This window comes from Amphibalanus amphitrite, unplaced genomic scaffold (assembly GCF_019059575.1).
Source record: "Amphibalanus amphitrite isolate SeventyFive unplaced genomic scaffold, NRLGWU_Aamphi_draft 000173F_arrow, whole genome shotgun sequence".
In the NCBI taxonomy this organism is placed as follows: domain Eukaryota; kingdom Metazoa; phylum Arthropoda; class Thecostraca; order Balanomorpha; family Balanidae; genus Amphibalanus; species Amphibalanus amphitrite.
Window position 1 is genome coordinate 624,343 of NW_024881668.1, and position 12,984 is coordinate 637,326.

General features: G+C 47.8%; 1 protein-coding gene across 1 annotated transcript; it reads right to left on the bottom strand.

Moving 5' to 3' along the window:
• Positions 1 to 4,468: 4,468 nt before the first annotated feature.
• LOC122383786 (broad-complex core protein isoforms 1/2/3/4/5-like) lies at positions 4,469 to 8,773 on the bottom strand. Its single transcript, XM_043370543.1, has 5 exons — positions 8,585 to 8,773; positions 7,790 to 7,826; positions 6,993 to 7,117; positions 6,400 to 6,633; positions 4,469 to 4,480 (listed from the first exon to the last, which is right to left on the bottom strand). Exons 1-5 carry the CDS (start codon positions 8,771 to 8,773, stop codon positions 4,469 to 4,471), a joined length of 597 nt encoding a protein of 198 aa, XP_043226478.1.
• Between the last annotated feature and the right edge of the window lie 4,211 nt (positions 8,774 to 12,984).

Sequence of the window (12,984 nt, forward strand, 5' to 3'; positions counted from 1 at the left end):
TACACGTCCGCCACTTTGTGTCCTTTGTTTATCTTGCGTTCACACTAGGTTATCGGTACCTCACGCTGAACACACTCATGTCTCGCGTGCGTCATTTTGTGTCATTTGTTTACCCAACGCCATTTTGATGTACTTGATGTACTTGATGTGCAGGTAAAGAGGACTAATGAGCCCTGTTGATCCAAGTGAACCCAACTGGTCCACTCTCGTGCCATAACTTTACTGGCTACTTTTTTAGTCTATAGCAAACTCATTTGTGGACATTAGTTTGAGCGGATTCGAAAGCGAAAATTCCGCACCGGGGCGCCCCGCCGCAGCTCTGGCCGATGGACCTTCTTCAAAGCGTGCCGTAAAGGCTCGCTTACAGGGAGCGGCATAAAAGACGGGTTAAGAGGAGACTTCTAGACGAGGCAGCGCACTGCGGGATAACCCTTCCTACAGGGTGTCTCAAAAGTTCGTTCACAGGTACCAGCCATGCTTTTTTGTCAATAATTCTGAATCAACAAGAAATTAACAGTCGAAATTTTGCATGGGCATTGGTGACAACCTTCCTCAAGCAGCCTCATTGTTTTCAAGTGCATTCGACCCTTCATGAGCTCACAAAAAGGGTTCACCTCTGACCATGGGTCAGGCACGAAAATGTAGGTTGCAAAGTCGGGTATGTTGTGAAACTCTCTGTTTCAGGAGTAATGGGAATGGTTAAGTCGGAAATGACACATGGCTAAGTGTCGGCGAGGATGAGTGCAACATGATGATCATCTCATAAAAACGGTGGCTAAAATTTTTGAAGGACGAAACCATGCGAGACTAACGGCGTTTTGAACGACCCTCGCACAACAGCAGACTCGTGTTCCGGAAAGCAGCTGAAAATGCGGTCATAACTATTGAAAACTGGCAAGAAGGTCACAGACAGAGGTTACCCATTTTCAAAAAGTGCAGGTCATCGTAAAATAAAGACAAATTATAATTTAAAATTGTTTATAATATCTATAACGCTAATTTTTGGGGACAATAACACAAAAATCGTCAATGCCAAGGACACCTGACCCTCCAAAAGTATCAGTTATTGTAAAATTTTATCTAGCGAAGTTTCAAGAGGCAGATCTGCAGCGAATAATTTTCTTTTAAACACAAAATCCCGATAAAACCACACGATGGACAGGTTTGGGCCGTTTACAAAGCAGAACATCTCCCGAGGAAAACACTCCGCAACCGAGCGAAGGTCTTGGCATGGGGAATGACGAGCGCTTGGAATTTGCAAAATTTGCACAATGTGTCTGAGAAACAGACGTCCGACACATTCTGCTACCATATGATGCGAAAAATTTACTCCTGGTACTTTCCGTTTGTTCAGGACTGGGGTCGTTTTGAAAAGGAAAATGGCGCTTGGGATGTCGGCGCCAGTCATTCATGAAGGAGTTAGCGCCAGAGAATGCCTACAAAATACTCAAGAATGGTGTCGATGCAAGCTGTCGGCTTTCAGGGAAAATCAGATGTTGCCGGGGAGCTAGTCAAAACTAAATCCGACGCAGAAACTGCAGGGGATTCCCCTGCAAGAGCTTGAAAGCTGGTAACCTTTTATCAGCCTCCGGCAGCTGACGGAGCAACAAAAATCGGTATGGGAAAATATTTTTGGAGATACAGCAAATGGGTTGGTTTCCAACCTTCTTAATCAGTTGTCAAAACATGCATATTTGTCTAGTGTACACACAGACACCAAAACCTTATACTTTTGGCCGGTTCTTATATGCTTTATTGGCATGGGAAATGTGTGAACGAACTTTTGAGACACCCTGTACGTCCGATGATTCGTCTCCATCACCGTCCGTAAGCGCTGTATCTGAAGTCCTCGACAGTTCAGGTATTTCGATGCGAAAGTATTCAAAACTATGACGCCAACCCTGCCGAGACGGCACAAAGTCGAAAGCTTCCGTCAACAGTAAGTCTTCTTGAAGTGGTATTTGTTTCGTTTGTGGCGGCAAAAACGACACAACCGGCATCCTCAGCAGAGAAGGGGCAGTCGCCGCCCGAGACGTAGCCCGTGGGGCACCCCGAGGCGGACTGGGACATTTCCATTTTGTATCGAGATATCTCAGTTGTGTTGCTCGCCGCTTTGAATAAACGCGAGCCATGAGTCATGAGACCGTTTTGATGAAGATGCTGCTGACCTGACCTGAAGATGCTGCTGACCTGACAACAGTAAAACAGCAGTGCATGCTTCTCATTGGTGTAACGAAGCTAAATCAACCCCCCTGTCCTATCAATTAGCCTCCTTGTCGATCGCCCAGCTTTACTTCCTAATATGCCAATCCTTTCCTGATTGGCCCCGGGATATGACGTACATGTGTGACGTGTAACATTGTGTGCCGGCCGAGCCGTGGCCGGGCCGGAGCGGGCAGAGCCCCCGGACATTCGACTGTTGGGCCTTGTCACTTGCGGCCACACTTTGACTAACCTCTTTTGGCTAAAGTCAATAAAAGCCGAAAGGAACGTCTTCTTTTATAACAACACAACGCGAGAATCCAGGTTTTATTTTTACTATCACGAGCGCAGAGGTTACAATTGGTTATAAGGCCCCTGACACAGTCGAATGACTTATGCAATATACCGTGGATGACCTTCTTGTTTTGCCACGTGTCAAAACCGAGTCTGGCAAGCGAAGGTTTGGCTATCGAGCCGCCAGCGCGTTCAGTGCCATGCCGCGCGACATTAGGGAGACCCGCTTATTGGCGTTCAGAGGGACCGTCAAGAAATACTTGAGCACGGCGCGGCGGTGAACGCACATATATGTACGCACAGGAGCTTTTATTGTGATCTTAGCACTTGCACTTTTGTTTTACATGTTTTAAGTGTCTTTTACCCATATCGTGTCTTTTACCGGTTAAGTGTCTTTTGCCCATATTGTTAACGCGAGCACATGAAAAACCAGTGATTGTCTGGATGAGCTTTAAATATATTCTGATTCTGATTCTGACCGTCAGAGTTTCACTGCACTAACTTTTTTCAAATGCAGGAACATGTACACAAACTCTAAGAAATATCAGCTTGCTCTAGAAGAGCAAAACAATAAATATTGGTATTATCCGCCTGCCGTCCGCTGGCCCTGCTTCGACTCTGCTGTCCGTGCCTTAGACAAGACTCTGCTGTCTTTGACAAGTCGGACTGAAACCCAACCAGCCCCCACAAGTCGGCCAACCCAGCGGGATTTGACAATGGTTAGCTGTTTATGTATGTTGTATTATATAAAATATTAGAGGATAATGGTGAAGCTAGTGCTGCATGAAACAAGGTTTTGGATATTGTAGATACATTGAAGTGCATTGGGAGCAAGACCAATCCCAAACAGATTCGTCAATGCACATAAGTCAGAGTTGTTTTTCTGCAACTTGGCGGCTTTTCCCCTTTGTGGCAGCGTTCGTCAAGACAGGAACAGATACGCTGCTACAAATAGCTGCTGTGCGGACAAAAGGGCGCCGCGGCTCAGCATATGTTCATTTATATACGTGAACTTGGTCCGGCCACTGCCGTCGGAAGAGCAGGGAGCGCACGGCCCACAGCTGGTCATGCCAGATCGGGAACGTGACCGTCCCGACGAGTGGTATATGTAAGGTTGCGATGCGTTTCCGCCTAAGTGGTAATTTGGAAGCGAACAGACTTTTGTATCGGCAGCGGTTTAGAGCTTTTGGTACAATAGATGTCCTTGGGTACAATCGTACGGCGTACCAAGTGTTAGGACGATTAGGTAGGCCGTCTGGGTACAACCGTACCAAAGTCGACGATACAGTTTCGTACCGTCTGAGTTTCTGGGTCAGTTCAAGGTCAGGGGTCAGCTGACCAGCTGATACGTGGCGGTCGACGCTGAGGAGTTCGTTGTGTTTCGGGTGTTGATTCGGTACTGTGATGAGTTGGGTGTGGCAAATATATGCCCGGAGAAGAACTGGTGTTGATGAGTAAAGGCCGAGAGGAGAAGAAACGGCTAACATATAACATGGTACATGCCACATGGTATGGTACATGGTATCATGGTATGGTACATGGTACCATGGTATACCATGGCACCATGGTACTCGCCCCCTTCCAGATACAACCAGTCCCTGCGGCCTTTCGGCTATCCCTGCATGGGCATCCCTTCGTATCCCTTCCCTTTGGTATCTCTTCGTAAGGGTAGAAGATTTGGTACATAGCGTAAACACAGTTGTGTTGTGATATTTGTTATTATGAATACATTAACATTTTTCGTATTCATGCTCATTGCTCAACCTTGGAGTTCATTTATCAGCGAAAGCGCAGCCTTGGCAAACACCTGTTGCGATCCAATGACCGAATATAAGATCCAATATCATCCTATCCGGAATAGGGTTCCCGGGAAACATCACTGGCGCCGAGGTAGTTTGCCTGGTGCCGCCCTTGCGCGTTGACCCAGCGCCCCGCTGCGGCGTACCTGGCGCCGCCACTGCGCTGTGTGCCATCACGTGACCGCCTGAGGCGATGGGGTGTCATGAGTGGGAGCGAGACCGAGAAGGTGCAACCGTTTGGCCTGTGGTTCACGCAAAGTGTCACCATGTCGGAACCTCGGGAACAGACAGCATGGGCACCCACCTCAAATAGTGCCCATTCTCACTAGAAACACTAGAAGCACTGCACCTCACTGGAGGCACTACCAGCCCACACAATGCGCAATCTCATGCTGGAATTTTGTCGGGTTATAATAGACGGAGAAATCAGCACCGCCGGACCGTCGGTCAACGTAAAGTCATCTCGTGATGTTACAGACGGTGGTACTGACCACGTGCCTTGTATCCTTGTGCGCGGGTGGTGGCCGGCAGAGGACCAGCTCGACGGCTGTCACCTGGAGGTTGACTTTCCACCAGCGGCGGCACGGGATGACACCCCGTATGTTCGGGGTACCCAGGAGCGTACGGTTTGTTCCGCTGGTCCGCCATTCACTTGGACTGTACTGAAATCAAAATTAATCGGCCAAGTAACCCAACCCTCCAAAGGACCACAAATTCTCTACAAGAGTGCCAACATTGAAGGTTCTAGTTGGAATATCACCACCACGTCTGGAGACTCGTGTGTCAGATGACATGACGAGGACTTCAGCCCACCGTCCAACACTAAATATGTAAATCCGACGAACCGCAAGTACAATGACGGACGGTCGGGGTCAAGACAAGTCAACGTACGAGCCACCCCAAGAGACAGACTCAGTCAGTCCTCTCAGAGCGGACAATGACGAGGGATCGCTCGTACCAAATGATGGAAAAAGAGGCCCTGGTGCCATCATACAGCCTGGCACAGAAAAGTAGCTTTCATCTAGTTTAAGTTATTTCCGGTATTACCCCAAGCACCAAACAGTGCTCCCTTCCATACTATTGTGTCATACGCCAGTCCAATGACGCAGAAAGAGTTCTCTGAGTGTATAAGATATTATTGTTTGTTTGTTGGGTTCTCAGGGTAGATCAATAGTGTGGTCATTTCGCTTCCAATGGCGATATGTAAAATATTATAAATGTATGAAAAATGAACAGTTATGAGTGGAAAAATAAAAGCGATCACCAAAATCGATAGATGAAATGGTTCTTTTTATTCTGAAACACATGATTAAACTGAGGAGTGAGGAGAAGTACTGAAAAAAAGAAACTTCAGTTCCGGTGTTTCATGATGTCACGAATAAAATTGGTTATCTGGTGGGTGCGTGTTCGACTTCGTGCCGACAAAGGGGCTTAATCAGCTCACAGCTGGCTCAGGGCTCCAGGATAGCTCACCACTGGTTCATATAGCTCATATTAGATCATTCCTGGTCAACAGATCTCCAATTAGCTGATCCCAAACTCCGAGCTCCAAATTAGCTCACCACTGGCTGAAATCTCAATGAACCTAACCACTGGCTCATAGCTCCATGGAGCTCGTAGCCCTAAATTAGCTCACCATTGCCTCACAGCTCCACAACAGTTGACATGATTGATTTCTAACCGAATCGGTCGGATTCATGATTTCCACTTCCTCGCTCAAAACTCCGTCTAACTGCACAAGTCATAGGACGCAACGCTAGTTAACGCACACTGATAGACACTGTATGAAAATAGATCTTTATATGGTCACCATCCAATGTAGGTATTCACGTGAAAACTCACTAAACTGACCCCAACTTCGGTGTGTTCTACCGAATCCCGAAGCGGTAGATTAGCTGATCGCCTCAGTTGCGCCGGTGGTATTTTCCGACGCACACTGCGCGCCACCATTGTCTCCAGCGGCGGCGGGGGCGGTTTTGGCGGGGGCGGGAGACACGCCAGGCTCACCCCTACCACCGAACGTCGCTCTCTTCACACCACTCTCCTGCTCTCCACCTAGTGTTTCACTGATCGGCCTTTTCAGGGCTGAGCCCGGCGAACCCACCGTTTCTGGCTCCATCTCGATATCCGACGTCGAGGAAGGGTTCACCGCCGGTGTAGATGAGGGTTGCTCCTCAGCAGGTGGTGCAGAAGACGTTCCCGGTGCTCCTGATGATGCTCCAGAGGTTGTAGTCCGTCCAGGAGGCGTCGGAGGACAGGAGTCGGTGTGTGTAGGAGTAACTGCCGTCTCTGGAGTATCCGTGGAGTTGTTCAGATGGTCGCCCTCCGCGGTCGGAGACTGGAGAAAGAGAAGGGGCGCGGTGTTAGTGCCCTGATGTACTCCGAGATGATGTGTGGTGATACCTACGCCCTAGGATGATTATTGATTACCTATGATGTGCCTTGATGAGTATAAATGAAAGATTTATAGGAAACCTGTAATATTACAAGATGCGAAGCTATTGCTGAGTTGCGACAAAATGTGCCGAAAGAAAGCAATTTTGGAGCAGCTCAGCCACTTAAGGTCGAAATTCGATATCAATAAAAGCAATAACAACGTTCATTCGTGCAACTTTAATAAAACGCATGTAGTATAAAAAAACGCAGAATACAATATCCCGTGGCTGGAATCGAGCCAACGCCCTCGCACTGACTCACCTCATCGTCACTGCCGCGGTCCGAGTTCAGGGAGTCTCTGTCGCTGTCCGAGTCGTCAGGATCGACCAGCACCTCCGCTCCGGGGAAAATGTACCGGGACGGCGGCTGGTGCAGGTAGGTGCCCTCTGTCGGAGAATAGATGGCAGCGTCAGTCAGGTAAACGCGGGGCGAATGGAAACCACCATATAAGACAAACAAAATTATGTAGATATAAGATAATATTGCGGGAGTATATTACGCTTGTACTCGCCTCAGCCGTTTGCATGTTCCTCCCGGGCCGCCGCCCGTCCGCGGGAGCCAGCCGCTGACTCCGTCCCGGGTCACGCGGCAGGGGTGGCGCCAGGCGCGCCCATCTGGGAGGCGACATGCGCGGCGCCAGGCGCCAGACTAAGGGCAGACGCAAACGCCCGTAGCAAAACTTCTTCTAATAAGTATCTCTCGCCGATCGCACGTAAATCAAAATGATTCAGTCGATCTGACACATTAACAACATAATGAACACAAAAACATAATGAAAAAGCCTTTAAATTACCACCATGGGTGAATATTAGAACAGTCAAGAAGAGTCTCTTGATTTCAATCACGGTGGGCAAATTTTAGCGCACCGACACAAAACAAATCTACTCAAAGCAAGAACTATGATGTAGCTAACAGCTCTTCAGTGAATTACAAAGATAACTGTTTTTTCTACCTGACTAACCATCTGGTCACTCTAGACGATCGCGGTGAGTCTAAATACCTAACCTAAAATTACACTTAAAAATTTCACCCCGCTCGGGATTCGAACCCGCACTCACCGGGTAGTTTGGCAGCGACGCTCTCCTTCAGTTTCCTCTGCCAGCAGTGCCGGAGGGCGTCTGTGTCGTTCTCGTTGGTCGGATCGGCCGGCGGTGAGGACGGCGCAGATGGCGCGGGGCGAGAGGGTAGTTCAGTGAGCTCCCTCAGAGGCGGAGAGAAGGACCCTCCTCCGTCATCGGTAAGGAGCCCGGAGCATTAGCCGCCGAGCCTGGGAGGGAAGGGGAATGAGCGTCAGTGTTTTTACGGCTATAGGTACTACTTGATAGAGTATCATTATGGGTGAGCACTGAGCTGCAGGTACAAGACCACTACCTGCAAGAACATAGTCAGCCACACAGAGAAGCGTGAAATGACCCTTATTGACTCGCAGACCCGGCACTCTCGGCCCGCCTGCCCGCCCACGGAAGGAACGTTCGGGTCTCGTTCTACTAAACAAGTGTAATATTTGTTATTTTGACGTCCCAAATGCTATTTAAGTTATTCAGGATGCCTGTGAAGAAAATGCATTCCTCTGCTAGATTTAAAGCATGTCTTTTACTCTTTAAAGCAAAACTACAATTACATTTGTTTGTTTGTTGGGGGTTAGGGGCACGAGTGCCAAGTAAACTACTGTTACACTTCAAAGTTCAAACTTCAAAGCCTTTTAGGTTTTTTGTCAGTATTATAACTAAATGCCACTGCTATCATATTCGAATAACAATAATCATTGCATCCAAAGTTTTAAGTCAATTGTCAGTGTCATCAGCCCCATATGACTCTCCAGAACTCTAGTAGGTACATTCCCCATCACCCACCTTCAGCAGTTCCCTGAGGTACGGACTGCAGGCGGACAGCATCCCCCTGTGGGCCCGAACATGCTGTCCCTCACAGCAGAGCGTGACGTCCAGCAGCTCCCCTCCAGAGTGGAGCTGGTCAAACACGGAGGTGACGCCGCCCTGGAACCCAGTGGATTCCCACTTGAGGCAGAACTTCTGAAAGTCCATCCTGGAGGGCTGAAGATCGGGGGCAAGACAGCAATTGGTTAGTTCATGAGAGGTGATTTGTTCCATTCTGGTTTGTTCAGTTTGGTTCTGATTTGGTTCCTTGTGTGATCCTGGTATCCACTCTCAACCAATTCAAGACCAGACTGGACAATTATTGAAACCGAATTAGATACTCTATCCTAATTCCTAGATTAGCTCCCACCAGAGTCCTCAGTTCAGGAGCTCGATGCCATAGGGACCCTACAGGCCTGAGGCCAATGGCCATGGTGGCCATCAAAATTCCTGTACTGGTAAGGTACCTGAAGTAAGAAGTAAAGCAAAAAAGAATGGTTTTTATATACTAATACCGTGCTCTAGGTGTGCTTATATTTTTATGTAAAAACTAAAAAGCAAAACAACTGAGCTAGCATAGGTATTAGGTACCAGAGGGGTGTTCACGGGCACCGCAAACTGCTGAGTGCGGTGTGTGCGTTGTGGGCGGCAGGCGTGGGGGTAGGAAATGGGTAGGCGGTTCTGACGTCACGTCAGAACTTCCCATCTTCCCATCTTCGAGGTCCCGACCGGCCATGAACGGTGACGGAAGGCTGACATAGGGACACAGTGGGCGGAACTTGGAGGCTGTGTACGGTCCAACCGCACACAGGAGCCCGTGAACAGCCCTCAGATATATATGACGCAACCGCGACATTTGCAGCGCAATTTGACGGATGCTCCATGGGTTACCTTTGAATTTTAGCTGGTAAAAATTAACATACGGCTCGGAAATACGAACTGAGAAATAAAAAGACTCTTGCCATTCACAACAATCATCGAGAAACACCCACCACACCCACATACAACAATAACCACCAGGGGTGTCGTTTTCCGAAAATGATTGGTAGTGCCCAAAGGCGGCGGCTGGCCATATATGACGGGGCTTACAAGGTAGGGTACCCCCAAATCTGCCTTTCTCATCTGATTTCGGCCACTTATTTTTCGCCCTGGTCATTGACAAGACTAACCGAAATCTAAAAAAAAAAAAAACACAAAAAAAAACTTTGGAAATCTGGGTCCACACCGGACGTCATGCACAAAACGTGCAGTTATATAGGCAATAGTGTCGGAGGAATCCACGCCATTCTGAAAGAGGCCCACATCGACTTAAAAGGACGGCTGTGCTGAAAGGGGACAGGAACAGCTTTGAGGGCCCAAGCCGACTAAAAAAGACGGCTGCGGGGCCAGGAACGGTTTTGAAGACCCACGCCAATTGAAGGGTTCGACAACTAACGAGGACTGGAAACACAACGATAGTTAGAAAGACCTGCTTGCCAAAATAAAAGGATGACAGTACGAGGGACGTTCAGAAAGCTACGGGCCCGACCATGAAGGAGCAGAGAGATGCAGCATCGACTCATTAGACCAAAAAGTTCATTTATTCAAATAAACACCGTTAAGACAAACACATTTCGCGCAGCACTTCGCGAGAGCCCTCAAGGCCTCCATAACCAAGTGGGTTTTGGACCCATCCTGCACGTCCAAGACGGCTGATTTCGTCTCCCTGCTGTTAGCGAGGTTGCCGCTGCTAATTTTCTTATGTTGGGGAAGAGGTGGCAACCACTAACCAGAGTGTGCAAGGTTCGGAGAGAAAAAAGTGGATGCGACAACAACTCGAAGCTCATCGCTTCACTGTTCGTCATCCCGCCCATGTACGCAGGTGCGTGGTCGCGGATCAGGTGCACACTTTACGTCAGCTTTCCTATAGCCTCTCCTCGATGTTTATCGAATGGACGCACATCATCAATTGTGTGCCCCTGTTTTGGAAAGTTGACGAGCGGAGGGGGGTCGCATCGACCCCTTCCCCCTGCCAGGCCGTGTTATGAAAAATGCCCAGGGCGAGGGTTAACGCTTGGTGCTTTTTTTGCACTAACTACTATGAAACGAATCACTGCTCTCTTCTGGGCGTCGCCCATCCTATCCGAAATGGCGAACTATGCTACGAATAGAAGCCCGAATCAATCACAGAAGAGACTTAATTAATGACCACTTACTTAATTTGCGTAAGTGGACATCCCAATAACACATCATTTAACACACCGCCTTGCAGGCCAAAATTCCAACTCCTTCATTGTTCGGCCCGAAACTTTTTGAACGCCCCTCGTAGTTACGAGCTTCAGTTTTCGGGGTCTGATGCGGTAATGACCTGGCGTTGAACCCTGGGGAATCAGGCTGCATCACCCACTCAAATCAATATACCTATGGCCTAATCTGGAGCACCGCGGCACCTTCCGAAATCGGTGTAGGGCCTCCAGCGGCTGGTGTGGAGACGGATCGGGGTCTATTAGGGGCGGTCGCGTGCGTATGCGGGACTCAGAGGCAGTTATGGACCTCTATAACCAATTGCGTTTTCGAGCCTCTTAAAATCCATTAACCCTCGCCCTGGCAGGGCATTTTTCATAACACGGCCTGGCAGGGGGGGGGGGTCGATGCGACCCCCCCCTCGCGATTGGCTCCTATGGCACCTAGAAACACCAAATTTGGTAGGTAGGTGGGCCCCCCGGAGTTCTCGCCCCTGTGCAAATTTGGTTGCTCTAGGTCAATATTTAGGGGGGTTTTAGGGGGAATAAATGTAAAAATTTCGCTAAAAACAGGTCAAAAGTTTTTCGCTTATAACTTTTGATCTAATTAAGATAGAGCAAAAAGAAAAGCACCAGTGAACTCAGCACGTAAAGGCGCATCGAATGATATACTTTTTAGCTTGCTTAAGTGTACTTAAAGTTTTTCTTAAATTTTAAGTAAACTTAAATTAATAAATTAAGTTCAAGTTAACCAAATTGCATCATATCGCATATCATTGGATTCGGCTGATCACCAGGAACACAATGATACCATTTTTTAAGCTCTAGCGTCATTATGTGCCAAGTTATTGGCAAAAACGTCATTTGACCTCAGTTGACCTCATTTGACCTGACCCATGGATAAGTACACCAAACAAAGAAGCACCAAGTGACCTGCTGTAAAGTACCGTGGTTTCAAAGCACAAAAGTGATAAAACGAAGCGGATATCTCCAGTATTTTCCGAATTCAGTATTTTCCCATAGGCTTAACATTACGACGTAATGACCTCTGTCTGACCTCAGGTCAGTGACCTCAAAAAAAACGGACTATATGTTATACAACTCGGTGAACTTAGCACATCCTGAAAGTTTGAAGGAAATCAGTCGAAAACTGTGAGTTGGACAGGTGCAAAAAGAAAATTGAAATTTGACCATGACCTTGTACCGGTTTTGCTGACCTGGTGACCTGACCCAAAGTCACCCGGACCTGAAATTTTTAGGTCATATGTAAAAAGGTTGCCCCATAGGCTGTGCCAAATTTGGCGGCGCTGCGCGCCGCCGTTTTTACGCTATCTTCGAAAAACCTTAGGGGGGGGGTCGCATCGACCCCCCCCCCCTGCCAGGGCGAGGGTTAAGGACCGGAGTCCTAGACACGTGAAACCTCATTGTCAGCTACATGCACCTACTGTGGCTAGAACCTTATTTATGTACTTGCATATGTGCTTATTTAATATTTGCTTATCTGTTTATTTTGATTTTTTATCAACTGATAAGTGACAAAAGATTGGTAGGGCTCAGCGAACATTGGTAGGGCCCAAATAAACATTGGTAAGGCTCGGGCCCTACCAGGCCTATACAAAACGACGCCCCCATGACTATTGTGAAACTTGGTAGGTAGGTAGGTAGGTAGGTACCACATAACTTGAAATTACTTGACGTAATGACATGATGTGGAAAGTGAAAATGATACCTTGGTATTGATGGAAATTTATGGACTTAGGTACGCTACAAGAAGATTGAATTGGTCAACCGATTCAAATTCAATCTACTTGTGGAGTAAGTCTATAGATTTTCATCAATAGTTACCACTTACCATTGAAGTTACTTGCTATCATGTTGATTTTATACATACCTAAGAACCTCATTCATTTTATTTGTATGACATGTTTGAATGCAATTTTCTCAATAAGTGAAGAAAAATGTTGGTAGTGCTCAACAACACATTGGTAGTGCTCAGCTGAACATTGGTAGTGCTCGGGCACTCCCAGGCCTATACAAAACGACGCCCCTGATAACCACCAACACGCGCGCCGGAAACCACTCAAAACCAAGGCCATATATATTTGAGCTCAAAACGCTCAAAACGCACGTGAACGCGGTATATTGAATTAGGTGCGT